The 25,785-nt window shown below is 38.1% G+C and overlaps 1 protein-coding gene across 8 annotated transcripts in view; it reads right to left on the minus strand.

Annotated features, from left to right (window-relative positions):
• The window catches only part of Ptpn4 (protein tyrosine phosphatase non-receptor type 4), a 158,515-nt gene that overhangs the window by 85,966 nt on the left and 46,764 nt on the right, over window positions 1–25,785 (minus strand). For 4 of the 8 annotated variants that reach the window (XM_031380558.1, XM_031380567.1, XM_031380548.1 and 1 more), the window contains 3 exons: window positions 13,452–13,559; window positions 3,673–3,715; window positions 3,493–3,592 (listed from right to left, as the gene is read on the minus strand). In XM_031380558.1, the coding sequence (XP_031236418.1) occupies window positions 3,493–3,592; window positions 3,673–3,715; window positions 13,452–13,559 (251 nt within the window). The remainder of the gene's footprint in view (window positions 1–3,492; window positions 3,593–3,672; window positions 3,716–13,451; window positions 13,560–25,785) is intronic. The other 4 variants (XM_031380565.1, XM_031380576.1, XM_031380584.1 and 1 more) reach the window with 3 other exon arrangements.

Consider the following 25,785-nt stretch of genomic DNA (forward strand, 5'->3'; position numbering starts at 1 on the left):
GTGTGTGCGTGTGTGCGTGTGTGTATGTGCGTGTGTGCGTGTGTGTATGTGCGTGTGTGCGTGTGTGCGTGTGTGTGTGTAATATAAACTACTCCTAAAAAGGTAGCAACTTGATAATAATCAAGATCATCACACGTAAGTATTTCTTCCTTACTTGAAAATGGATACTCTCATACAATATATTCTGATTAAGGTTTCTCTTCTCAACTCCTTCCAGATCCTCTCTTTACTTTGCCTCCCACCCAAGTACATATCCTTTCTACCTCTTATTAGAAAGCAGGCATCTAAATACTAATAATAATAATAATAATAATAAATATATTGTAATATAACATAATCACAAACCAGTATCAATCAAAACAAACACACAAAGAAACAAGCAAAAATTCAAAGCAAAAGCACAAGATACCCATACACACTTGGAAACAAACACATTTGCACACACAGAAAACCCATAAGAACAAAATCTGGAACCATTGTCTATGCGTGTATAACAGTATGTGGTATGACCACATGAGTACATGTGCCTACAGAGGTCAGAACAGAGTACCCTGGATCTCCCTGGAACTGGGGTTACAGGCAGTTGTAAGCCACCAGACATGGGTACTGGGAACCAAAGTAGAGTACTCTCTAAGAACAGTATATGGTTTTAACACTGAGCCATCCTCTTTAGCCCCACATTGAAGTGTTTCATAGCCCTGGCTCCCTTGCTGTAATACTAGAGTTACCTGAGAAATGTATATATGTCTGCACTCATCTGAGTCACAGTGCATCAGAATACCTAGGCAAGTAGACACATCAGAGTATCTAGCTGTCCTAACTCTAAGTTATTAATCAGGGGAGAGAAATACTTTTATATAGCATAATGACTAATTGAAATGTAGTCATATACCACCATTTAACAAAAGCAATACTTATAAGATATGAAGAACTTTGAAATTAAACAATATATCTAATAAAAACAAAAATGGTCTCCTACACTAACAGCTCAAGCACAAGTTAATTCTAACTGCTTACTTATTTTTACTTTCTTCAAGTTCTGACTCAATTATCAATGAAATATGCCCATTATTTCCAGTATATGCTTTTAACACACAGGTACACATTTAGGTTCTAATAGGAAATCCAGATTTCTGCGTGACCTGAATATTGAACCTGGCTATGGCTTAAGTGTGAAGTGCCCCCACAGGCTTGGGTGTCTGAACACTGAGTAGCCAGCTGGTGCTGCTCTTGTAGAAGGTGGTGGAACCTTGAAGCAGTAGAGCCTTGCTAGAAGAAGTGAAGGCAGGCCGTGAGGTCTGATAACCCAGCCCTACTTTCTGTTCTCTGTCTGCTTTCTGCTTATGGATGGTAATAACACAAGCTGCTTCTGCCTCCTGCTGCCATGCCTACCCTGTCATGACGGGCTGGAATCAGTCCTAAACTCCTAGTCAAGTGTCTAATTAAAGCAACAAGGGAAATAACTAAGAGAATATAACTGACAGTATTTTAATATTAACAAATATAAACATTAAAAAATGTTAGAAATCTAATATTAAATTGATGTTTTAATTGTGTTTCTTATATATGTAGCTGGAAATGAAAAGTAATGTATAATGTTTTACAATTAAAATTGTTCATTTATTCTGATTAATTTCCTTAAAGTACTTACAAAATTAGGAAAATTTTTAGTATACTGAATAGTACTTATAATGGTAAAAGATTATTTTAAATATTTAAGATCAACATGCTAAATAGAATATGTAAATTGTATTATGAGACAAAACAAAGCATGGTTGTAAGGGGGACAAAGCAACAACAAACCTAAGAACTATAATAGTAAATTAAATACATTTATTAGTGGCTGCAAATATTCCAGCTGTCAAACATGGCACCTGGACTTCAGGGTCTTCTTATCATCAAAAAAGCATCAGCAAGCAGAAAAGATTTTCAAGAACTATATTTTTAACATCAACCCAGCCAAAAACCTTTGACCTACAACCTGTCCTGCCTGCAGGATGTGCTGGGGCAAGGGTAGCACAGGACTTGTGGGAGTGGCCAATACATGAGTGGTCCAGTTTAAGCCCACACCACAAGTGGGAGCCCATGCCTGACATTGCCTGGCTGGCAGAAACCAGAAGGACAGCCCATGATCCCTAATTATATTCTGCTATACTCACAGTCTAGCCCAATTGTCATCAGGGGTGCATCATCTAGCAACTGATGGGAGCACATACAGAAACCCTAGGCAGAGCCAGGGGAACCCTGCAGAGAAGGAATGATTGTAGGAGCCAGAAGACACCACAAGAACACGCCACACAGAATCAACTATCAGGGCTCATAGGAGCTCACAGAAACTGAAGTGATAAACATGGCCCCTGTAGGGAAACAGGAGGAGTTGATTGGGGGAGAGAGTAAGTAAGCAGAGAGACTGGGAGTAGTGGAAGAAAGGGAAACTGCAGTCAGGATGTAACACATGAGAAAAGAATAAAAGGCTTTTATTGTTGCTGTTGTTTGGTTTTTTTGGTTTTGTTTTGTTATTAAAAAGCTTCATTTATTACTGAGAACTCTACAAATATTGAGAAATAGCAGTGTATACTAATTCAATAGCTTTATGCTTCTGGTACTCCATTCTATTGCATCACTGAAGTTTTCCATGCATGGGTTCCCACTTGTGGTGTGAGTCTAAACTGAACCACTCAGGGGTTAGCCATTCCCACAACTTCCGTGCTACCCCTGTCCCAGGACAAGCTGCAGGCAGGACAGATTAAAGGTCAAAGGTTTTGTGGCTAGGATGAATTGCCACCTATGTCCTTATATCTGGGAAGTGTACAAAGGGGATAGTGTTCTAATTCTTTTCATTTAAATTACTAATTCTGCATAAATGCAGCTTACTATAATGACTGTCATTATTTTTCTTACTTCTACCCTAAACACTTCACCTAATTCTCAAGGACACTGCTGTAATGCTCATATGCATCATTCTTTACTACTTCTCAAGTAGAAGTGACAAGTTAAGACTTAGAATGTGGGGGCTGGAGATATGGCTCAGCAGTTAAGAACACTGACTGCTTTTCCAGAGGTCCTGAGTTCAATTCCCAGCAACCACACAGCTGTAATGGGATCCAATGCCCTCTTCTGGTGTGCCTGACGAGAGCAACAGTGTACTCATATACACAAAAATAAATAAATAATACATCTTTTTAAAAAGAATTTAAAACTTGAAAAAAAAAAAAAAGAAAGAAGAAAAAAAAAAGACTTAGAACGTGCAGTAAAATAGGCAAATAGATGCCCAAATGTGCTTTATCCCTGCACTTGGCTCTGGGTGTCCAGCTCCTAACAGCTCTCCCATTCATGGAGAAAACAGTTACCTTGCAGCATTTATGAACTTTCTATATGCTGGTTTGGAAGTTCAAATTTTTAGCATGGTTATTTATTTTTGCCTAGTTAATTTTATTTTTTCATATTAGATCTCTGACAATGTTTTCAGAAGAAATAGTTCCATAAACCAACCTTGTATACTCTTCTTGTAACTTGTTGGGGTCACTTACAAAGAATTTGACTCTAAAGTTCAAGTTGTAAGGTGATCCTCCTAGAATTAACAAAAACAGCTCTAATTAATCAGATTATATTAGTCCATCATCTTTATAAAGCATATTTGTAAAACATCAAGTAAATAATATATATGCTCACTCTTTAGCTGCTTCCTTATTGGTTTGCTTGGATCCAGCCACCTCTGAAAAATAAAGAAGAGAAATTTATTTTTTCCTTGAAGAAGTAGCATATCAGCTATTGCAAATCTGTTCCGCTTAAAGACTGCATTTTTGAAAAGGGTTCAATGTAAAACAGTAAATTAGAAGCAATGTTGTTTCTTGACTGCTACTGATGTTGAAGGGCAATGCTACTCCTAGGCAGGTATATCTGGGCTGCATTACAAAGGGAGTCAAGAACGAATATGGGAGCAAGCCAGTAGCAAAATGTTTTCAGGTTTCTGCTTGATGACCCATGCTAGACTGTAACCTATAAGACAAAATAAACTCCTTTGTCCCCAAGTTACTTTTGCTTAGACAGTTGTTTTAAAACAAACTAATACAGTTATAAACTATTTTAATGATTATCTAAATGTGAGATTAATCTACCCAAAGCCTAATGTCCTTGTTCAGTTCTCCTTCAAAGTAAAATATTCTGATACAAGAAACACAAGTACTTAAATGTGGAGACACAGCTTAGAAATAATATAATAATAAGCATTGAGAAACAACACTCATGAATGACATCAGTGAGACAGGACTTAAAAAGAGTTTTGATTAAAACCATGAAGGTGGAATACTGACATGTAGTGCTACGCTGTTAAATAGCAGCATTCACAGTAAAAAGATCATTAAATAAAAACAAAAACAAAAATCAAACAAAAAACAATAACCTAGGAAGGGGATGGCAAGATGATTCAGTGAAAATGGCACTGGAGGCCAAGTCTGATAACCTGAAATTAATCCCTTAAAATCACATGGTAGAGGGAGGGAGACTTGATTCTCAAAAGTTGTTCTCTGACCACCATGTATGTGCTGTGGCACAGGTGCACACCATCTACATACACCCACAGTAAGTAAACACAAAAAACCAAAATGAAACAAACAATTCAAGAATAAATCAACCCACAAAAAATATCTTATACACCAACAAGAAAAAGAACAATTTTAACAGAGAAATAGACAATGGACAGTAAGTTCACAACTGAGGAATAAATAGTATTAATAGTATTCAATCGATCACAATTTTTAAAAATTTAAAAATCAACGTATGTTGGGCTCTGTTTTTGAGACAGAGTGTCAGTACTTAGAGCTAACTTTGGCTTTGAACTTATAAACCTCCTATCAGAGCTCCAGAGTGCTAGGAACACAAGCATGTGGCACCACACCTCTGTACCCAGGAACATAAGCTTCTTAAAATTAGTGTCATGCTAACAAGAGAACAGCAGTATGTCACTGTGTCTTAGATTTGTTTCTAATTGTGATAAAATATATCAACAAAAGCAATGTAAAGAAGAAGGGCTTTGTTTTAGCTCACAGCTCCAGGTCCACTAGTGTCCACAGTAGAAGGGAAGTCACAGCTGCAGGAGCTTGAGGCAGCCAGCTATTTAGATCACATCCAGGGCTAAGGGCACAGAGCAATAGAATATGCACTCATGCTCGTGCTTTGCTCGCTGGCTCCTTCTAACACAGTCCAGGACCCATAGAATCATGGTACCTACTTCTAACACAGTCCAGGACCCATAGAATCATGGTACCTACTTCTAACACAGTCCAGGACCCATAGAATCATGGTACCTACTTCTAACACAGTCCAGGATCCACAGAATCATGGTACCTACTTCTAACACAGTCCAGGACTCATAGAATCATGGTACCTACTTTTAGGCTCTCTTTCCCATTAACATACTCTAAAAAAATCTCACACAGACATGCCCACAGGCCAACTTAAGAAAGTCCCTAATTCAGATACCTTTCCATGGCAATTCTAGATTGTATCAACTTGACAACTAAAACTAACACAAACTGCATTTCGCTGCTGATTAATATTCAATCCATAGATGTGTCCCTTTTGGATGGTTAGGTTATTCTGTTCTCTATAAATAATAGTGCTATAACCATCTAAGGACAAATTTTTGTGTATACAAATGTTTTCAAGCCTTGGGTACATTTTTGAAAACAAGTATTATAAAGTATTTTACTTTGTGTGCATATTCGTATATGCAGGTATGCACACTTGCTCCATGTCTGTGGGTATACCTGTGTGTCTGCATGAGCATGCGTGCTAGAACAGGAGTATGCACAGACATGAAGACTGGAAGACAATCTTGGCTACTGCCCGTCAGCAGCCATGGACCATTTCTGAGACTGAGTCTCTCATAAGGATGTTTTGATTCAATGACCTTTTCACTGTGGATGCTGTCATTTAACAGTCTAGCACGACATGTTATCAGTGTTCCACCTTCATGGTTTTAATTAAGACCCTTAGTCCTGTCTCACTGATGTCATTCATGAGTGTTAAGTTTCTCGGTGCTTATTATTACATTATTTCTAAGCTTTGTCCCCATGTTTACTTAAGTATTCGTATTTCTTCTATCAGAATATTTTTCTTTGAAGAAGAAATGGACAAGGATCAAATTCTGCTCCAATGTGGTCAATATATGCTCATATCCTGGAAAAAGTTCACACAAGAAATATTATGTGATTGTTAGATTAGACTTGACACTATTGTCATTATGTTTAAAGCCTTAATTTCCATTGCATCTACTGTATCTTAGCTAGTGAGTACTAGTTTGTTGTTTTTTTTAACTATAACAACTATAATTTCCAAAATTGTTCGTTTTTTTTTATCTTGTATGAATGGTGTATCTCTAATTATGCCACACTGGAGTCTGTGTGTTGGGTACATGGGTACATATGGAGGGCAGAAATCAATGCTCAGTGCTCTCAATCATTCAACACCTTACTTTAAAAAAGTGATTACATTTTATTGGGTGGCACATAAGTACACCATTGTGTTGACACTGATGTCAAAGGACTCCTTGTAGGAGTTATTTCTCTCTTTCTACTACAAGGGTCCCAGGGATCAAACTCAGGTCATTAGGTATGGCAGCAATCACATTTATAAACTGAGCCACCTTGTTGACCCTCCACTTTATTTTTTGAAACGAGGCCAGTAAGTCACAAGGCTCCTCCAGTCTCTACTTCATCCCTGCTGAGATTATAAAAATGCACTGCTGTGTTCAGCTTTTTCACGGGGTTCCTGTAATATCGAACTCTAGTCCGATAGTATGCCAAGCACTGACAGGTGTTCTATTTTAACATTTATTGTGTACTTATTAATGTAACAAGCCTTGTTATATGCAATTCCTATGTAAAAATTCAATTTATCTCTCTCTCTTTTTTTTTTATTTGGTTTTCCGAGACAGAGTTTCTCTGCATAGCCCTGGCTGTCCTGGAACTCACTCTGTAGACCAGGCTGGCTTCAAACTCAGAAATCCGCCTGCCTCTGCCTCCCAAGTGCTGGGATTAAAGGTGTGTGCCACCACGCCCAGCTCAATTTATCTCTTTAACCCCGAGATTGGTACCATTTTTTTATCTTTACAGGTTGTTCTCCCCAATATAAAACGTGGTAAATCTAGTTCATGGTCTTGACTTTCCTCAGATGTTGGCACTACTCTGTTAAGTAGTTATTTTTACCTGAATTTTTCTGTAAGATTTATGTGTATGTATGTGTAACTCCTTTCCATCTTTGGAGGAAAGACAGAATGCATAGTCTGACTCTCAGCCTCTGGTGAGGACTTGCTGTGCTGTTGCGAGGCTTTACGTTTATCAAGTTCCTGGCTCACCGAGATGTGAGCCACTTTGCCCTGCTTCACTGGCCGAAATAAGTGTTTTCTTCAGTGTTTCTGTCAGATATTTTGTCATAGCAATACAAAAGTAATGAATCCCATGGAAAAACTTCTAGTGTGGCCCTAATGTACTGTCTAGTCCCTTTTCATTTCAACTTGAAGACTTTACCCTAAGGTAAATCTGGTGGTAATGAACTCCCTTGGCTGTCATTTACCTGAGATGAGAATGCCTTAACCTCCACGCTGGCACCTTATTTTGTTCTATGAGACTAAGTCTTGCTGTGTAACCAGCTTGGCTTTATCTCCAACCCTCCAGTCTCAGCCTCCCAAGTTCTGAGACAACAAGTATCATACTTGGCATTCTCTCACATCTGAAGTAATTTTGCTGACTAGAGAATCTGTCTGTTACTGAGGTTTTCTTCTACTATTTTAACTATATTATTCTACTGCCTATGGCTTGCAAGTTTTGTACCAAGATTATGTATTACTGAAGATCCTCTACATCTGTTGAGTCATTTATCTATCCCTTCTTTCAAGATTCTCTTTGCCAACAGTTGTTGTTTTTCCAGACAGGGTCTCTCTGTATAACAGGCTATCCTAGAACTTGTTTTGTAGACCAGGCTGGCCTCAGTTTTTAACCACCCAGATGTTTCTTCAAATTTGGGGGACTAGGGGCCATTAACTTCTTTAAATAATATCTTTATCCTTCTCTTCTCTCCACCTTTTGGAGGTATTCCTCTGGCTTGATTTTTTTTTCTTTTTTAACCAATCCTTCTTAAGATGTCCTGAATGTTGTTAACGGCATGTACATACCAGCACAGATATACTATGTGCTGTTAAAAATCACCCAAAGTGGAAAAAAGCCAATCTATTCTTGAAAAACAAACAAATGAAAAACTACAGTAGGTGAGATTTATACCTTTCTAGTTGTTTGGCCAACAGCAAAGCCCCGTTTATGAAGCAAGTAATGTGCTTGAAATGACAGATGGCAGAAAGGCAGAACTGCAGAAACTGAAGGTGTGTTTTGAAAGGGAGAAACCAGTGAGAAGCTAAGGTCCAGACAAGTGTACATTTACAGCCACAAGGACTTTTTGCTGAGAGATGATATGCACATGTATAGAAAGATCTAAGAGTACAACAACAACAACAACAAAAATAGCAAAACAAAACAAAACAACAACAATAACTAGCCAGAAACTTGTAGAAAAGGAGTAAAGAGCCAGGAAAATGGCTTAGTGGATAAAGGCACCACCAAACCTGACCACCCAGTAGATCCTTGGCACCCAAACAGTGGAAGGAGAGAACTAACTACTACCAAGTTGTTCTCTGACTGCCACACACTATATGCACAAAAAATTATTCACAATTCTTCTTCCTTGGGATCCTGTGTGCTGAAACTATAAGAAGAAATGACTGTTTTCAAGAATTTTTCTTTTGTATTGTATTACTACCAATAGTTGATAACAATCACCAATTATTTGAGGTTCTGGGGATTGAACCTTAAGGTTTCATATATGCTAGGCAAGTGCATTACCACTGAACTCTATTTCCAAGCCTTTCTATACTTTTAACTTTGAGATGGGGGGTCTCATCACGGCTGACTTTGAACTCTTTTGTAATACTCACAGTCCTTAGAGTTGTGATTTAACTCAAGTTTTCTCAAGTAGCTGAGTGCATCACCTTGAAATTCTTATCTATGCCAGCAGACCCACTAGGAATATTTACTTCCGGGATTCCAGTGGATGTATACTAACCTTTCATATCCCTAAGGCAAATCAGTCGGTGTTTAGCAAATATTCTTTTTCATACTAAAAGGGTACTTTGCCTTGGTTTTTTACTATGGATGGATATTAAATTTTATTTTATATAAATGTTTTGATTATGCTAATTTAGCTTAAAAAAAAAAAACAAAAACAAAAGCAAAACACCTAGGGCTCATGGCACAGTTGGTAGTGAAAGGTTCAGATGGAAAACGGAAAAACCTCCTCTGTCACTGCTAACACGCTGTGTCCTAGTGATGATCCCTTCTGTGCAACAATGAACAGAAAATAATAATGAACAAACAGAAGAATAAAGCCTGGACAGGAAAAGGCAAAAATGCCTACATGATAATAATTTACCAGTGCACACTAGGAATAATGAAACAAACTACTAGAGTAAAAGTTTACCAATGGGCTGGTGAGATGGCTCAGCGGTTAAAGAGCACCAACTGCTCTTCCGGAGGTCATGAGTTCAAATCCCAGCAACCACATGGTAGCTCACAGCCACCCATAATGAGAAACAAATAAAGAACCTATGGGCTGGAGTGAGCAGAGGCCCGAGCAAGAGGAAGAAAGGGAAGGGGGAAAAAGTTTATGAAAAATATAAGATTATGACATAATTAACTGGATGTCTTTATACAAAGGAATAGAGTAGTTTTAAAATCTGGAAATCAATATAACTTAGCAACTTAGTAAATTATGTAGAAAATCACCTAGAATTTACAAAATGCTGTGAAATGAGTTGATTTAAGTCTCTTCCCTTAAGTCTCACTCAACTATCTAGAGCCACATCAATACAACCTATGACTTTATCTCCTACTTAGCTCCAGCACTCAGTCACTTTTCTTCATTTCCAATTACTACTTCCCTGTCTTCCCTTGAGACAGAGTTTCCTGTGTAGCCCTAGCTATCCTGGAATTCACTTTATAGACCAGGCTGGTCTCAATCTCAGAGGTCCTCCTGTCTTTGCCTCCCAAGTGCTGAGATTAAAGATGTGTGCCACAATTCTTAGCTAATTATTACTTCTCAAAGTGATTTCCATATTCCAACAGCCTTCCAACTGTCTTTAATTTGCTACTTTATATAAGTGGCTACACTATAAGCAGACAGCTATAGGATTAAAAGGCACTTCATAGTCTCACATACTGTTTAAAGCCCATCTTTTACCCATTGCTACATTACAGATTATTATTGTACATAATATTAATCAGTGGCAGAGCACACCTGTAACCTAGCAGTAGAAACTGACAAAGTTGAGGGTTCTAAGCAAGTATGGTCTACATGATGATAACCTACTCACAAGACAAAGAGAAAAAACAAAAGACAAAAGAACAAAATAAATCAACCAACCAAACCAAGTATATTATGGCAAAAGCTAAAGTTGTGGTAAATGTTTAATGTTTACCAACTTCAAAACCCAAAGCTTATCTGTATGTAAGCAAGAAAGATGCTAAAAAGACAGTGAGGTAAGGTTCTGTATTTGCTATAAACAGAAATAAAAGATGCTAAAAAGACAGTGAGGTAAGGTTCTGTATTTGCTATAAACAGAAATAAAAGATGCTAAAAAGACAGTGAGGTAAGGTTCTGTATTTGCTATAAAACAAAAATAAAATATTTAGATGTCCTATTCAATTAAATTGCAATACCTATTTGCCAAAGGCAAGAATAACTTCTATCTTCAAAAATTAGTATGTGTGTATATACATATTATATACACATACACACAGTACACACAAAACAAGTATTTTAGATTTAAAACTAAAAATAGATGGGAATTTTTAGAGTCCTCCTTTTCATCAGTGATGATAATCTCATTTCATGCTTATTATCATTTTTCTCTTTTACTGTGTATGGGTTGAATGCATACCACAGCATGCATTTGGAAGTTAGAGGGCAGTACTATTGAGTTAGTTTTCTTTTCTACTTTTTACAGAGGTTCCAAGAATAAAACTTAGTTGAGCAGGCTTCCATGGCAATTGTCTTTAGCTACTGAGCCATCCACACTAGGCCATTATCTCCTGAGGAAACTTCAGTTGAAAAGACAGCACAGGCTTTCTCAGGTACAAGGGAGTTAACATCCATTCTTGCTTATTTAACTAATCAATTTTTCATTAAATTTTTATACTTTTATAAACATTTATCTCTCATTTAAAAACTTAATGATACTTTTATTCATAGTAAGAATGAAATGCAAAACAGTTGATTAATAAATCTATAATAGATGCTTCATAAATATTACTCCTATTCCTTTTTCTTTAAGGGATGGAATCCCTTTCTTTTAATATATTAATTACCCTCAAAAGCCTTAAGATAATTTCACTGTGACAATCGGAGGGCTGGGTAGATGGCTCAATGGGTAAGAATGCTTACTGTGCAAACATGAAGACCTGAGTTTGAACCCTTAGTACCCACAAAAAAAAAATAGGCATGGCTGGTTTTGCCTATAACCCTAGGCATTAGGGGATAGAGACAGGTAGATGGGAAAGCTTGCTGGGAAGCCACCCTCACCAAAACAATAAGCTTCCAGTTTAGTGAGAAATCCTATCATAAAACAAGGTAGAAAATGATAGAGGAAGACATCTCACTTCCTGTTCTCTCCTTCACACCCACACATTCATATACATGCAACACACACACCAACATACACCTATTAATAGTGGGACACTAGAAGAAATGAACTCCTAAAACTCTTCCTTAAATTTAGAGAGGTCTTTCTAAACCTTTAAATAAAAAGTTCTATGGTGAACTAACAGTTCTGTGTTTTAAAAAAATGTGCACAGGGAATTAAAGTCAAGTTTTTAGTTTTATTAATGTCAGAAGAAACACAGGACTTACCGCCTTGGATTCAAATAATCACTTAAAGTGTTTAAATATGAGTGTTACACTGAAATTTTTCCAACACCTCTTTCAAGAGAATTTAAAATTCTCCTAACCATTCTATTAAAACAGCCTTATAAATGGAATTTGGAATTTATTTAATTTATACATATGTATGTTTGCCCACATGAGTCTATGTGTACCATGTGGGTCAGAGCCCAGAGAGGCCAGAAGGGTCATTGGATCCTGTAGAACTAGACGTACAGGAGGTTGTGAGCTGTCATGTGGGTGCTGGAAAATGAACACAAGTCCTCTGCAAGAGGAGGGAGCTAGCTGAGTCATCCCTCCAAGCCAAAAAACAGAATATCAAAACACTGACTCAGAGAACCCTGTCTTTAATCTACAATTTTTCTAAACAGTACAGTATGTTTCTTTCAAAATATACTCCTCTTGACGAGGTGTGGTAGCACACACCTATAATATCAACATTGATAGGCTGAGAACTGAGTATGAGGCCACTGTGGGCTACTTAAGCAACACTTTGTGTTTGAAACAGAGAAATTAAAAAGCAAAAACAGAATTTTGTTACAGTAATCACAATGATAGCATGTCTTGTTAACTCGTTCAGTCTAACCACATAAACTTGCAAAGAATGCAGCTAAAATGTGTTAGCATAGCCTTCATCTAGGTTCATAAGTGCATTTCTTCAGCGCACTTTATAATGCTTAATTGTCAAAGTAAACATATCTATGATTCACCACACTTTTTTCTATTTCTCTGACCTCATGATTTTAAGTACCATGAATGGGAGTACTAAAGGGAAACTAACGAGTTTAAAACTAAAGGGTTTGTGCAACTCTGAAACGGAATTTCTCATGAGGGAAAGGTCTTTATAAAATATTCTAAGTTCTTCAAATAATATAATTCAAATTCAAAGAACACAAAATATTCTTTGACAATTTCCACTAACAAATTAAGATTTTTCTTAGAATATCCACACCAAGACAAACCCAATTTCATTTATATAGACCTATATAAAGCCGTGATTCTCAACCTTCGCAATGCTGAGACCCTTTAACACAGGTTGTTACCCCAAACTATAAAATTATTTTCGTTATTATTTCATAACTATAATTTTGCTACTGTTATAATTCTAATGTATATATTTGGGGAAATAGAAGTTTGCTATGGGAGTCACTACCTACAGGTGAAAACCACTAATAGAAAGGTACCTTATCCTTCATGCCTGAGGTATTCTCTCTTTAGAGCAATAGGCCTTAGTCTTACTTTTTAAGTGTCTGAGATACAATGAAACTAGTATTACACTTACAGGTTGACTTATAGCTATAAATAACAGGAATGGACTCACATACCTTAAAACACCAAGAAAAGTATAACAGACAAAAGAATTGAGTCTAATTATTCAATTAAAAATACTAAAACCCAAAAAGGGCTTTATATAATGGACACAGAGAAAAATTTCAAGGAAATGAAAGGCAACTGCTTAAACTTACTGGGTTATCTGTGGAATCGTCAGCCAATTGTAAACCAAAATAGTCTCGCTCAGTCAAATCAAGATGCTTGAAGACTATATCCAACAGAACTTGCCCCTGATCATGTTTCTGGAAGAAAAATAATATGAAAGCATCTTCAATAAGCTGTGTCTTATGATTTATTTTTTCTTTTTGAGACAGGATCTCACTTAGTAGCCCTAACTAGCCTTAAATTCACAGAGATTCACCTGCCTCTGCCTCCTGAGTGCTAGGATTAAAGGTATGAACCATCACACCTGGCGCTTTATGCTTTTTAAACTTTTTTGTCTTTCTGTTTAATACTGCAATGGCCACTGTTTTTATATCAATGATTTAGTTGAGAGTAAAGCTTCTCACGTGACATAATACTTTTTAAAGGAAACAGTTAGTTGAGAAAATAACAAATAGGAAAGATAAGAAACTTTTGATTGAAAATGCATCCTATAGACTATTACCCTGGTATTTGTGTTATTATAGATACATATACATGTATATGTATGTATGTCAATGTTATCTCTCTATGCCTTTTATTCTTTGTTAAAATACAATTAGAAAGTTGACTACAGTTCAAATAGAGTTTTGGATAAAAGTCATAAAAGGCAGAGGATGAGAAAAATTTCGCAGATATTTGAGAAAGGCCTTTGATTTTTCAAAATATAACTTTGTAATTACAGAATTTCAGAGAATGTCTCACTTTAACCTTACCAATTCAATAATGTTGACATTACTATTCCCATGTTCCACAGCTACTAAATACTACACAAAAGACATGATTGAATAATTTAATAATTTAATGAGTAAAACTAATAAATAAAACAAAATAATTAACTAGTACATCAATAATAAGAGAAATTAAATTGAGATATCACAGTGACAAGCCATGAGTAGATAACAAAAAATGAAATTCAATGAGTAAGATAAAAATATTTAATTACAAAATGGTAAAATTATACATATTATTGGAAAACAGTGAGAAAATTGTGTGTGCATACAAAAAATACTCATCTGTGTCTGCATGGGGATGCCAGGTTGATATCAAATATCTCCTCTACTGTGCTCTATATTTTTTTACATTATTTTTATATTTGTCTACTTGTGTCTATGCAAGTGCACATGTCCATGCCACAGCACATATGTGGGGGTTAGAGTTCAACTCTCAGGAGTCACTTCTCTCCTTCCACCACGTGAGTTCCAGTGACTGAACTCAGAAGTCAAGACTGTTGGCATATTCTTCTACCCACGGAGCCATCTTGCCTGCCCCCTCTCTTATTTTCGAGTCACAGTCAAGCACTGAACCTGGTGCTCAGCATTTAGGATAAACTGGATGAACAGAAAGCTCCTCGTCTCCATACCCCAGCGTGAAGTTACGGATAGGTGCTGCTTGTCAGGCTAGCTGCTTATGTGAGTACTGAGGATCTACTTTGAGGCCTTCGTACCTGTACTCTACACCCAACTGAGCCATCTCTCCAGCCTAAATGTGTTAAGTATTAAGCAAAAATGGTAACTATATCAACTACTTCAGATACCTTAACAGCAATATAAAATCCAATATTGAAAGAAATAGCTTAAACACATCAAATATGTTCACTAGAAAAACATAGTAGTGGTATATTTTAGCTCTAAATTTCCTCTGATTGGCTGTAGTAGGAAGAAAAGATTCCAAATAAAGACAGAACCAATCTCAGAGTTGAGAGAACATATTCTTTTTCATAATATAAAGTATAAAGGTAGAGCTAAATCAGCCAATGAGAAACAATCAAGAGCTAGGTTCCCTCCCTTCTGCCTCATCTGCATTCCAGTGCTGGCTGTATTTGTAGGTCTTTAGCAACATTATCAGCAACTCCAAGATTCACACTTATATCTGATAATGTTCAAGAGAACAAACATACTTGTAGAGTTACCACACAAAGAGACTGCATATCATGTCTTACTGGTCAGAGCTGTGTCAAGGCTGACAAGCAGTGGAAGGAAGTACGTGCTTCAGACGTGCTGGTGGCCTTTTGGTTACCAGCATTGAAACAAAGCTAAGCACTATGGAAATCTTCCCCACCCTCTCCTCATTCTGATTAAACTGGTCCAGGGAAAAGACTAAGCATTACTTCTTAACAGCCGCTGCGGTGGGGCTGGAGAGATGGTTCAGGGGTTAAGAGAATTTGTTGCTATTACAGAGGACCCAGGTTCCATTCCTAGCACCCACACAGTGGCTCAGAACCATCTGTAACTCTAGTTCAAGGGGATTTGATGCACTCTTCCCACCTTGCTAGACAGCAGACACATAAGTGTCCACAGACATTCTTGTTGTCAAAACATGTACACACATAAAATGAAATGAATTCATTTTAAAAGAAGCTGCTAAGGAGGTTAGTCTAATGCATTCTTTTCTTTTCAACAAGATGGAATATACTCATTTCCTGCAATTCCTCCAGTTTAAATGTAAATAATAAGCTGAGTAAAACACATTAAAGTTTTTAAAATTTGAAACAAAAGCTGCCATACAGCTTTGTGTGGTGAAATGGAGATGTTGATAATAAAGACCAAAGGCCTGAGAAGATGGCTAAATGCCTTTGTTGCTTTTGCAAAGGACCTGAGTTCAGTTTCTAAAACTCAAATTGTAACTCACACCCATTCATAATTCTAGTTCCGAAGGTTCAGAATACCTCTTCTAGCCTGTATGGGCAAAAGGTATGCACATGGTACACAGATATACATGCAGCAAAACATATACATAAAACAAAAAATAAATAAATCTAAAAAACAAAAATTTCAATTAAGAGAAATTTTATAACTAATAAGTATTTTGGTGACCTAAGTTAGAGTATCAAAGATGACAACGTCATATGGACCAATTCCAAAATAGTTAAATTCCAATTAACAAAAAGGACACTGACTGTAGGTAAGGAGAAAAAAATGACACATCAAAAATGTCACATTTGGGGCTGGAGAGATGGTTCAGAGGTTAAGAGAACTGGCTGCTTTTCCAGAAGTCCTGAGATTAATTCCCAGCAACCACATGGTGGATCACAGTTACATGAAATGAGATCTGATGCCCTCTTCTAGCCTGTAGGCATACATACAGGAGGCAGGCCACTGCATACATAATACATAAATCTTAAAAAGAGAGAAAGAGAGAAAGAGAAAGGAAGGAAGGAAGGAAGGAAGTCAGTCAGTCACATTTATATGTCTGGATTAGCAAATGGATTCCTGATGGTGCTACTTGTTGATTTAAAAGGAACAATATAAGAAACACTACAGTTCAGGAGAGAAATTCAGTTTCAAAAACAATGACCTTTGAAAAAAAGAGTAGGAGGAAGACTTTAAAAACACAAGTGAGAGACCAGTGAGATGATTCAATAATTAAGAGCACTCACTGGCTGCTCTTGCACAGGGCCTGGGTTCACACCCCTGACACTCACATGATGGCTCACAACCACCTGTAACTCCAGTTCCAGGGGGATTTGATGCTCTCTTTCTGGCCTTCATAGGCACTACATAGTCATGCTGCATATAAATACATGTAGACAAAACACTCAAACATATTAAATAAAAGTAGCCTCTGAAAGAGGAAGCCAGACTTGAGGGGTTCACTGGACCTCTTTGGCCCTCTTCCTAATGTGGCCACACTAAAAATGTGGGGCTCATTATTTTAAAAATGCAAATGAAAAAAGAAATAATCTGTTCATCCCTTGCTTTATTAACTTTTTGTTGTAAACACTACAATAAAAGAGATTGGCTAAGTCCAAAAGACCTTTATATTGACTAATGGCTCTGAAAGTACAAAGCAAAGGGACTACATATACCAACAGCCTTCTTGCTTGAAGTGTACAGGTCACAAAGGTATCAAGGGCAAGAGACAGAAAACGTGTCATATTTTATAGTTTAGATATAAACTATCCTCCACAGGCTCATATGTTGAAGAGATGATCCTCGGTTGGGGATGCTATTTGAGGACAGACTACAAACTTGAGGAGGTAGAGTAAGTGAGGTGACTAAGGGCTGCATCTTGCCCCTTCTTGTCTTTCTGCTTCTTGGCTTCCACAAAGAAAGCAGCTTTGTTCTACTACAGATCCCATATGATGTTCTGCCTAACACATTCAAGAGACCATGAAATCACAGTAAGTTGTTTCACTATTTAGGTCTAACAGCAACAAAAAGCTAACAGAAAAGTGGAAGTCAAGATGTGAGATAGATACTGTGAATGCCTAACAATAGGCAGTGGGATTCACTTAAGGAGAAAATGTGGGAAACTGTGATGATAAGAGCTACATAGGCCAAAGCTTGACATAAGGGGGACTTAAAGGTGGGAGAAGGCTAACAGGAATGAAGCCCAGGCTCATGAAGTTTTGGATAAGAATAAAGACTATATGACTAGAAGACATTCCATGGTATAGTGTGGCAAAAAACTAGCATCTTGTCTGTGCCCTGAGACTCTGAGAGAAGCAGAATTTAAAAGTAATGTATTAATTAATCTGATGGAAGAAATCCAGCACTCAGGGTATGAATGGTCAGTGAATAGTATAGTCATTGTTAGCCTTTTTTTTTTTTTAAGCAAACAGTACAGAACAAAACAGGAAGATTGGGAAAAATACGTAATTTGTCCAGAAAATTAGTCTGGCACTTAAACTTGCTGACAATAGGTTGCAATTGTTAAAGAGATTGGGAGTCATTTAAAAAGCCAAGTTTTTGTACCAAGAAAATAGGAAAGATTCCTTGATTATACCTTAGATATCAATACCACCCATGCCAGGGCCAAGAATTTAAAAGTATAAACTCATTGGGAAAGGTTTTCCCTTGAGTATAGAGAGTGCAACCTGACACCTTCCTTGCACAAGACCACCCACAGAAACATTTTCTATGAACCCAGTAGTACTAGGCACAAGGAGACTACTTCAACCTGGTCCAGCTAGGACTCATGCTGGCAGCAAAACCTTGGCTTTTTCCACATAATGTTTTTGTGGGCATGCAGATTACAAAAATTTCAAGGTCACAGAAGTTTCTACCCACATTTCGAAGGAAAGGCTGCAAGGCCAGGCGATGTGCAGAATGGTCATATTCTTTACAGGCTGCCACTGAAAGGGTGATAAATAGAGCAGATCAAATTGCCCAGATAAGAATAAAAAGCAAACAGCTGAGGGAGAAACTTGCCATGCACTAACAATTCTCAGTAGGATGTTTTTAAAAGGCAGTTAATTAATATTTGATTAGTTGAGTCAGTGAATGATAAAAATAGTATACTGCAACTATTCTAAAGTTTATGTGTGGTTTTAGTCTCTCTGTTAGTATTACTAGCCCTTCAATCTCATAAGATTCACATAAGGACAGTAAAAGAACAAGGCATTTGAAGAATCGCTATAGCGATTATCATAAATATATCTATAGATACCTTAGGGTAAATTGCAATTTTCCTAATGATGTACTTAATTTTGTTGCTAGAGTTTTAAGACAACAATGACTGCCTTACTAAACAAAGATCCTTGCTGGTGGCCAAGGACGAGAAGTGATGAGACCCAAAGGGACGGTAGAGAAGACTGCAGCTCTGCAGACTGAGGCAGAGCCTTAACTACGTGAACGGTAGGTACTTCAACAGTACCATAGCTGTACTGTATAGAACCGAGGGCTGAATGAATGTAAGGACTAATGTTCTCAAGATAAAAGTCCTCATAATTACTATAGCCTGATCTACTATGCATATACAGTTCACATATCTACATGTGTATATCTTTACTGAAAACTAAAAGATTTCTGCATTTTAAAATGTCATCATCTAACCTTGATGGTGCCTGAGGTACCTATTTATAAAGATGCTCTTCTGAAGACCAACAGGATACAGGGGAGAGTTCTCTCCATGTTTAGCCCAATGGCACATTATAATCGCTCTTAAAATACCAAAATCCTTCAGCCATTATCAAAAGACAGGCCTGGATCACCTTTCTGGATGAAGAACTACTTGGATCACCTTTCTGAATAAACAACTACTTCCAGGAATAGATCTTCATAATACACAACAAGAACCTCAAAAAAAAATAGTGATTTTGATAAGGTTTCAAAATATGAAACAAAAAGTGACTGAGGAAGGTACCCAAGATTTACCTCTGGCCTTCATGTACATACAGACACACGCACGCACGCAAGCACACACAGCACACATGTGAACAAATGCACACAAATGTGCATGTGCGTGCACGCACACACACACTCCATGGCAATGTTTTTTTTTAAAAAACTCATTCCTAAAACTACAAGTGGAAATAAAGCCTAAGCTGAACCTTTTTAAAAAGGCAAAGGTGCTGAGGCTCATGTACTGTTCTGTTTGCTTGTTTGGTAGCCAACGTATACTGGACCTCTACATAATCACTGTAGTCCTTGAACTGAAAATCCTTCTTCAGATCCCACACTGGGATAACAGGTATATACCACCACAGAAATATCAGTAATATGTTTCCAGTGCTGAGGATTAAACCTACCACCACAAGGACTGACTCCCACTGACCCACGTCCTCAGCCCCCATTTTTATTATACCCTGCTGCCTCCCTATACTACACTGCTCATTACATAGCAACTGTTCAGAATTCTTAGTTAATTTTGATATTGGTATATATTTAAACCACCCATCTGTGTGAGTGGCTGTTATTCCCAGAGTCACATTCCAGCCCAAGAAGAGGAGCAGTGTCTTCAGAATGCCTACTCACAACTGACTCGATATGTCCTGCTGTGTTTGCTTGTCATCACTGGCCTATCTGGTGGCTGTTCAACCATGAAACTGGACAACTCTGTAGTTTTTCTGTGCTCTGTTTAACTTTGGCCAGGGATTTATTTTCTTTGTAATCTTTGAGTTGGATAGGCATTTAATCATCCTATCTTTCAACAGAAGATGTCATTGCTGACACGTCACAAGCAGGTGCCACTATGATGAAAAGTTTATGTGAGGGAGAGATGGGAGAGAAAGAGAAGCTGAGAAGTTTAATGGAGACGCAGAGGTGGTAAGGAACAGCCTGGTGTGAGTGACCTGCACTGCCATCTGAGGCCATGGTGACGTCCTGGCCCATAAGCCAACTATGTCTGGGTCTGTGGCCAGGGGTCTATGTTTATGTCAGTGGCTTATGTTACCACCAAAGGCTACATGGAAGTCCCTAGTCTGGGCTGCCACTGAGGGCCACGTTGATATCTGAGGCCTGCACAGACCTGGCCCCATCCCTTAGCAGCTACAGCACTTGGGGAACCTGGCTGTACCTTCCCTGTGCAGCACTGCAGAGCGGACCCTGGTGGCATGGATGTAGGCCAGCTGGCCTGAGGGACAGACTGACCTAGCTACCACCCAGGACCAGATCCAGAACTTTGAGTTTGAGTTGGCCCACCCCAGCATCGATCCCATTTATGAACTGCTAGAGTTCATGAAAGGGCCAGTCCTGCAGAACCAAAGCTGCAGGATCTCCATGACACAGGATATCCAAAAGGAGTCCCAGAGAAGATCCAATATTGACATTATAGCAGAAGCAATTGCCTCACACCAGACCAATGACTTATTGCAATGAACAAGTACAAGTAAAGCTGTTTGGGCAAAAGGGTGTACTATGTGACAAACAATGACACACCACAGCTTCTACGGTGAGATTTTTGGTTAGTCTGTTTGTTTTCTTTGGAGGGAGGGTTTGCAAGGGTGAAGGGTGGATATGGAGGGACAAAGATGTAGGATTAGGGTATATGATGTGAAACTCACAAAGCATCAGTAAAAAAGTTAAAGAGAAAAATTACTGAATCCAAGATACAAGCTAACATTGTGTTAAAATTAAGTAGTTATTCAATGTGAAGTATCTATCTATTTCCAGATCTTTTTTTACACGGAAACTTTTTTCTAAACTACCAAAGCAGCAGCTAAAACTATCAGCTTTGATGTCTATCATAAACAAATCAAAAGGAAATGTTTACACATTCAGAAAAAAAAAACTCATAAGACTATTGCTAACTCTTCATATATAGCAGCTGTTGCTTTCCTTTGTGGAAACTAAACAAACTACTATGTTAAAAAATTAGGGAGCTAGAAAGATGGCTCTGCAGTTAAGAACACTGGCTGCTCTTCAGAAGGCCTGCATTCCCAGTAACTACATGGCAGCTCATAATAAAGTCCAAGGGGATACAATGCTTCTTCTGGCTGCCAAGGGCACCAGGTATGCATGTGGTACACTGTCGGGAGTTGTTTTACTGCTTCCCTGAAGCAGAGAAAAAGGAAAGAAAAGGTCTGCCTGCCAGGCACAGACAAGACAAGTCAGGGCTTGTTGGGAGATTTCCCAGCATGCTGAGGGATGGAATGATAAGAGGAGGTGCACCTGAGGCTAAAGGCTCAAGGCTCAAGGCTCAAGGCTAGGAACTAAAGATTCTGTTGACCTTAGTGGAAGGAACAGAGAGGTTTTTGGAACTGGGAACAAATGTCTTGTGTACATTTTTGCAAAACTGTTTCTGTTAGCTTGAGGCTTTACTTCCCACGGTACTGTAGGATAAGAAGGCTAGGAGAAACACACTCACTGCTGGCTGGACACTCACCAGTGGCCCTCCCATACCTGTCCTCTTTTTTTCATCTTTCCTATAATCAGCCTCACCTCCTGCTCCCCCACTTCCCACTCCCCTCCACCCCCTGGATCAGAGGACTGTTCAACTTTGTTTGAGCCTGCCAGGTACAGTACATAAGCATACATGTGGGCAAAACCACTCACACACATAAAATTTTAAAAATTATAGATGGACTTCAAATGACTAAAAAAAAAAAAGCCGGGCGGTGGTGGCGCACGCCTTTAATCCCAGCACTTGGGAGGCAGAGGCAGGTGGATTTCTGAGTTCGAGGCCAGCCTGGTCTACAGAGTGAGCTCCAGGACAGCCAGGGCTATACAGAGAAACCCAAAAAAAACCAAAATACCAAAAAAAAAAAAAAAAGAAAAAGAAAAATATCAATGATATTTAAGAAGAATGTATATTACTATAACAAATTCCCAGTAAGGAAGAAAAAAGTTACCAGGTAAAAACTGTGCACGGAGGGGCTATATATGTTGTATGTGTGATGTATGTTAGAACAAAGACTTTAAAAGTAATGTATGTACATACAATGCATATAAATATACAAAACAAATTCTAGCACTGTTTCAACATTTGGAAGTAAGACACATCAAGAACAATCTCCCACACATGGGTACTTTTCATATATAGGGGGACTAGCTAGAGACTAGTTGCTGGGTGGATTATATCTACTGGAAAGAAAAGTTAACTTTAGACTATAGGGTTTTGGCCCTCTAAAGAATCAGTTTTTGTTCACAACTCTTGCTATAATCAACACCAAGGCTGCTGGTCCAGAAAACACCTAGCAGCCAGAGGGCAGCTGAAGTTGCTATATTGAGTTGCCCAGGAGCAAAGAAAGAGCTGCTAGGAAAGCTGCTAGATTTACCAAGAGAAGTTGGGAGAGCTGTTAGCACTACATGCAGAGAGTGGCTAGTACCTAAGAGCGCGGAGGCGTGAACCCTAAGAAATGAGAGCACCTGAGCCAGGGGGTGGAGGGGAGTGGGAAGGGTGGCGAGAGGGCGGGCAGGAGCTGAGGCCAATTATAGGAAAGATGGAGAAAAGAGGCAAGGGATAGGTATGGGAGGGCCACTGGTGAATACCAGCCAGACCCCAGTGGCACATTCTGTCTTAACCAAGGTGAACTGAGGAATGACGTCTAGCCTCTGCAGGCACATACACACACACACACATACATACATATATCCATACATCCATACATATATACTTGCACACACATGTATACACATATCACTCATAGACACAGACTATAGAGTAACTCACAAGGTACTGCATGTCACAGTCAAGTGTCTCATACAAACTATGACTATGGTAGAGAAACAAAAAGTATAAACATTGATGAAACATTTTTAAGATGATGGTTATGTAAACAGCAAACACAAAAATCTTCCCTATTTCAGTATCACCAATTAACCAGCCAATGAAAGATGTTTCTCAAGCTAACCTAGCTCAATCAGTGTTAAGTTATCTCAAATCTGGTAAATGACTACTTAGCAGAAATCAAAATATCAAACTAATCAATGGCCCAGCTGCTTGAGTTCCATCTTTGGAAATCAAGCATCACTTTACATCTTTATCAAAATCAGTGTACTTAGGACATTGATTTTATAAGATGTGTGTAGGTACGTATCAATAAGACACAAGTTCTTCTAATTCACACAGTTATCTGTCTTGTTCAAATGAAGAATGGATCTCTGAACACAATATATAAATGTTTTAAGTAAAAAAAAAAAAGCCCATTATTATATAATGACATAATCTTATATTTTAAAGTAATCAAGACTTTCTTTTTTTAATTCTCATTGGATAAATAGAGTAACTGTCTTGTTACAATCACCTACAAAAGCTGGATATATGTGGTGTATATACACACACATACATACATGTGTGTTTAAACAGTTAATAGACAACCTATAATCCTTGAGAAAAAATAACCAGATGAACCAAGTTCTCCATTGGGCTTGTTCTAGAGGGCACTTCCTAAACACTGCTGTGAGAGAGTAGATGAACCAAGTTCTCCATTGGGCTTGTTCTAGCGGGCACTTCCTAAACACTGCTGTGAGAGAGTAGAAGAACCAAGTTCTCCATTGGGCTTGTTCTAGCGGGCACTTCCTAAACACTGCTGTGAGAGAGCACTGACAAGAAGAAAGCAGCAAGCAGTCTTGGCTGGGGTGATAAAATGAAAAGTATCTACTAAGTGATAACTCTAGCTCTTCTTCAGTTTGATACATTAATTCCTTAAAAAGAGTGTGTGTGTGTGTGTGTGTGTGTGCGCGCGCGCGCGCGTGCACGTGAGCATATGTGGGATCTTAGAGGTCAAACAAGGCATCATCCATGAAACTGGAGTCACAGACAATTGTGACTCCACAGGATGCTAGAAACTTAACTTGGGTCATATGCAAAAGGAGCAAGTACTCTTAACTGCTGAGGTGTCCCTCAAGCAACACATTAATTTCTTTTAAAAATACCCTTTACATATGATGTCTTCCTTCAAAAAAAAAAATTTGTAGATTTAGTCAAGCACATAATTAACAAAACGAGTTTAAAATTAAAAGGCCCTTGCTTTGTTACTCCTTAGACATAACTGACATTTACCTATTACTATTCACTATTATGTATTTATTACTGACTACAGAGTGTTACGTAAATACTATGTGTTATTAGGTATGTAGGTTTGTGAGCAAATGGGAGATTTGCTAGGTGAAATAGGCAGTGCTACAGGCAGACAGTAAGCACAAGTTTGTCATAATAACCTCCTTTTAAGAAAATTTCATCTTTAAGAAATAAATTAAGAGAAAATATAAGCCAGATAAAAATGAAACATGAAAAAGAAATTTCATTTCACAAGCTTTTTTCTCTTTTTTTTAAATACTTGTCAGAGTGTCTTGTGCCTATAATATTAACAAGCAGGAAGCTGAGGCAGGGAGGTTAATTTTATGAATTTTATGGCCAGCCTGGGCTATATTCTAAGTTCCAGGGTAGCCTGAGCTAGTATGAGAGATTCTGTCTCAAAATGCTAAAAAGATAAAAGTAGATACTGGAGCCCTGGGAAGCATCTCTGATTTGTATGTCGAGCAATGTATGTTGAATAAATTCTAACAAAGTTTAGTCTTTCAGTTTTTCCAAATAAAATCACACATATCTATCACCACCCATTTATCCTTACACATAAATAAAATATATATAACTCCACTCTTAAATATACAGATATACTTTAAATATTAGTGTACAAAGATAAACAATTCATGTAACACAAAGAAGCAGGGGATAGCTCTGGAGGAAACTACAAAGTAAAATGGAAGAGGATGGGTGTCACTGTATAGTAAGAAGGTTAGGGCAAGAAGGATGCCGCAAACAGTGGGCCATGGTGGAACACATTTTTCTACTTGGTCCACAGCAGTATTTCTGAGCCCACATGATCCTCCAGAATCCTGCAGCTTATTATCAAGAGAAATCTACTGACCTTTCCTTGACTTTCCTAAGAGATGTGATTTAGTGACAGTCATAACAAGCACGATGGTGAAAGGAACCGTAAATAACTCCTAAGACTAGCTTGGAAAAGGCAATATAGTTACAATATCCTCCCTCCCCCTCCCCTTCTCCCTGTCTCTCAGAACGTTCACCCCCTGAAACCAGATGCTGTGCTAGGAAGCCCAGTGTAGACAAAGAGGTCACACACAGATGCTAGGAAGCCCAGTGTAGACGAAGAGGTCACACACAGATGCTAAGAAGCCCAGTGTAGACGAAGAGGTCACA

Source organism: Mastomys coucha, unplaced genomic scaffold (assembly GCF_008632895.1).
Source record: "Mastomys coucha isolate ucsf_1 unplaced genomic scaffold, UCSF_Mcou_1 pScaffold1, whole genome shotgun sequence".
Classification (NCBI taxonomy): domain Eukaryota; kingdom Metazoa; phylum Chordata; class Mammalia; order Rodentia; family Muridae; genus Mastomys; species Mastomys coucha.